Raw genomic sequence first — 2,404 nt, 5'->3', positions numbered from 1 at the left:
CTACACGAAGCCGCCGTCCCTGAGGCCGAAGTAGCCGGCGTGGCCGGCGTCGCCCAGAGGCAACGCCTGCTCGTGGCCCAGGCCCCACTCGCCCTCGTCCTCGTCCTCCAGCTCGGCCGCGGCGCCGCGCGCATTCTCGTACAGGAAGATCTGCTCGTGCACGTGCGCGGGGGCCAGGCGGTTCCGCTTGGCGCTGACCACGTTGGCCGAGGAGCCGAAGAGGCGCTCGGGGCAGACGCGCGTGGCCGCCACGGACCAGTACTTCTGCAGCAGCCTGGGCAGCAGCGGGAAGAGCGCCAAGCGGTCGGACCACCACCTGAGCGGGTCCTCGCTGAGCCCCAGCACCTTCTGAGACTTGAAGTTGCTGAGCTCCTCCAGCACCTGCGCGCGCCAGCCGTCCTGGTCCTCGACGCCCGCCGCGGGGCAGAAGATCTCGGCCAGCATGTCGTGGATGACGCTGGCGGGCGGCGGCGTGGCCGAGGGAGCCGGCTTCTTCACGGGGGGCTCCTCGGGCGGGGCGTACAGCTGGTCCCCGGGGGCGCGGTAGGCGCCGTCCTTGGCCTTATCCAGGAGCCCCTTGGCCTCCTCCACCACCCTGTTCTCCACCTGCTGCCTCTCGAAGGCGGACAGGAAGGGCAGCCTCTTGTAGCGCGGGTCCAGGAAGGTGGCCACGTTGAGGAACATGTCGATCTCGGGCGTCTCCTGGTAGGTCTTGGCGAGCTCCTTGGCGATGACCTCCTTGGCCATGCTAATCTCCTTGGAGTCCGTCTCCTTGCTGTTGAGCGTGCTGTTGAGAAGCATGTGCAGCAGGGGCTTCACCATGCTGATGGTGGGGTACTTGGACCCGGACAGCATGTCGGCCACCTGCTTGAAGGGCTGCAGCAGGTCCACCAGGCCCTCGATGGTGGCCCACTCGGCAGCCTCCAGCAGGAGGTGGTGGTTATTGCTGTCCTCCAGGAGGACCCCGGCGATGGCGAACTGCTGCTCCTTGAGGCGCTGCAGCATGGCCAGCGTGCTGCCCCACCAGGCCACGCGGTTGCTGACCAGCATGCAGTGGGCGGCGTTCAGCTGCTTTTGCTTTTCGTACAGCATGTACATGGCCACGGTGGACTGCTGGAAGTACTCCACCAGCCTGCGGCAGCGGCCCAGCAGCGCACCCAGCTTGGGCAGCCGGAAGGCCTGCTGGATGCCCGCGTCGAACGTGTGGCCCAGGCAGGGCATCTGCACCGCGATGTCCAGCAGCGAGCAGGCCTTGGCGATGTCCTTGCCACGGTCCGTGGTGGCGCTGAAGACCTTGGAGCTGACGCCCCACTCGATGAAGGCTTCGTACAGGACGCGCGTGATGGTCTCGGCCGCGTTGTCCTCCGGCACCTCGAAGGTCTTGAGGCAGCGGGAGCCCAGGAAGAGGCCGTGGGGGGCGGCGCGGCCCAGGAAGTGCGCGGCCAGCGTCACGTAGGTCCGATTCTGGCTCTCGCTGCGCCACAGGTCGGTGGAGACGCCGCACCACGCGGCCTCCGCCAGCTCCTTGAGGACCGCGTCGCGCACGGCGCCGTAGCGCTCGGGGATGGCCTTGCCGCAGAAGAACTGGCGGCTGGGCAGCTCGTAGCGCGGCTCGGCCGTCTTCAGCAGCACCTTGAACGTGGGCTCGTCCACGATGGACGCGGGATAGAGCCCCTCGCAGATGAGGCCCATGACGGCGGCCGTCAGTTCCTGCTGCCTGCGGCCCTCGTGGCCGTGCGCCGCCGCCGCCGCCGCCTTGGCGGCCGGCGGCTCCTGCGCACTCTGCTGCGCGGCCTCGGGCTTGAGCTTGGAGAAGGCGCTGGCGAAGGCCTCGCGCATCTGCTCCGTGTTGCTCTTGACAAACTCGCAGAACTCATCGGGGTGGTTCTTCTCCAGGTGGTAGGACAGGTTGGAGGTGTTGCCCGAGTAGGCGATCTGGGCCATGCAGATGCGGCAGTAGATCCTTTTCCACTGCAGGATGCAGCCCTCGGCGTTCGTGTCGAAGCCGAAGTACCGCCACACTTTGCTCTTGGCGCGCGGGTGCGCCACCAGCTTGAGGTCGGTCTGCGCGCCCTCCAGGCTCTTGCCCTCCATTGCGCCACCTGGGCCGGGCCTCGCTCATTCGGGACGACCTGCCGAGAAGCAGCGAGACAAACACAGCGTGAGAAGAGACCCGGCTCCGGCCGGCGGGGAGCGGGGCTGCTCCGGAACCAAGGGCGCACGCAGAGGGTCCCCGGGGGCCGCCGCTCCGGCTCGTGGCTTTGGCACAGCAGAGGGGCCAGTCTGACAAGCCGGCAACTCTTCCATCCAGGTGCGTCCGAAGACACGCGTTTTTTTATTGTTAGTTTGGGGATCGTCTTTGGACTCCTGATGACAGCTCTTTCCTCACCTGAGCTGCTTTACT

At 67.3% G+C, this 2,404-nt stretch overlaps 1 protein-coding gene across 1 annotated transcript; it reads right to left on the bottom strand.

The window, feature by feature from the left end:
• On the bottom strand, positions 1–2,097 carry ZBED1 (zinc finger BED-type containing 1). Its single transcript, XM_007460498.1, has one exon. It carries the CDS (start codon positions 2,092–2,094, stop codon positions 1–3), a length of 2,094 nt encoding a protein of 697 aa, XP_007460560.1. The 5' UTR covers positions 2,095–2,097.
• Between the last annotated feature and the right edge of the window lie 307 nt (positions 2,098–2,404).

This window comes from Lipotes vexillifer, unplaced genomic scaffold (assembly GCF_000442215.2).
Source record: "Lipotes vexillifer unplaced genomic scaffold, Lipotes_vexillifer_v1.1 scaffold512, whole genome shotgun sequence".
In the NCBI taxonomy this organism is placed as follows: Eukaryota; Metazoa; Chordata; class Mammalia; order Artiodactyla; family Lipotidae; genus Lipotes; species Lipotes vexillifer.
Note: the sequence above shows the minus strand (reverse complement) of the source record. Positions and strands in the feature narration are given on the sequence as shown.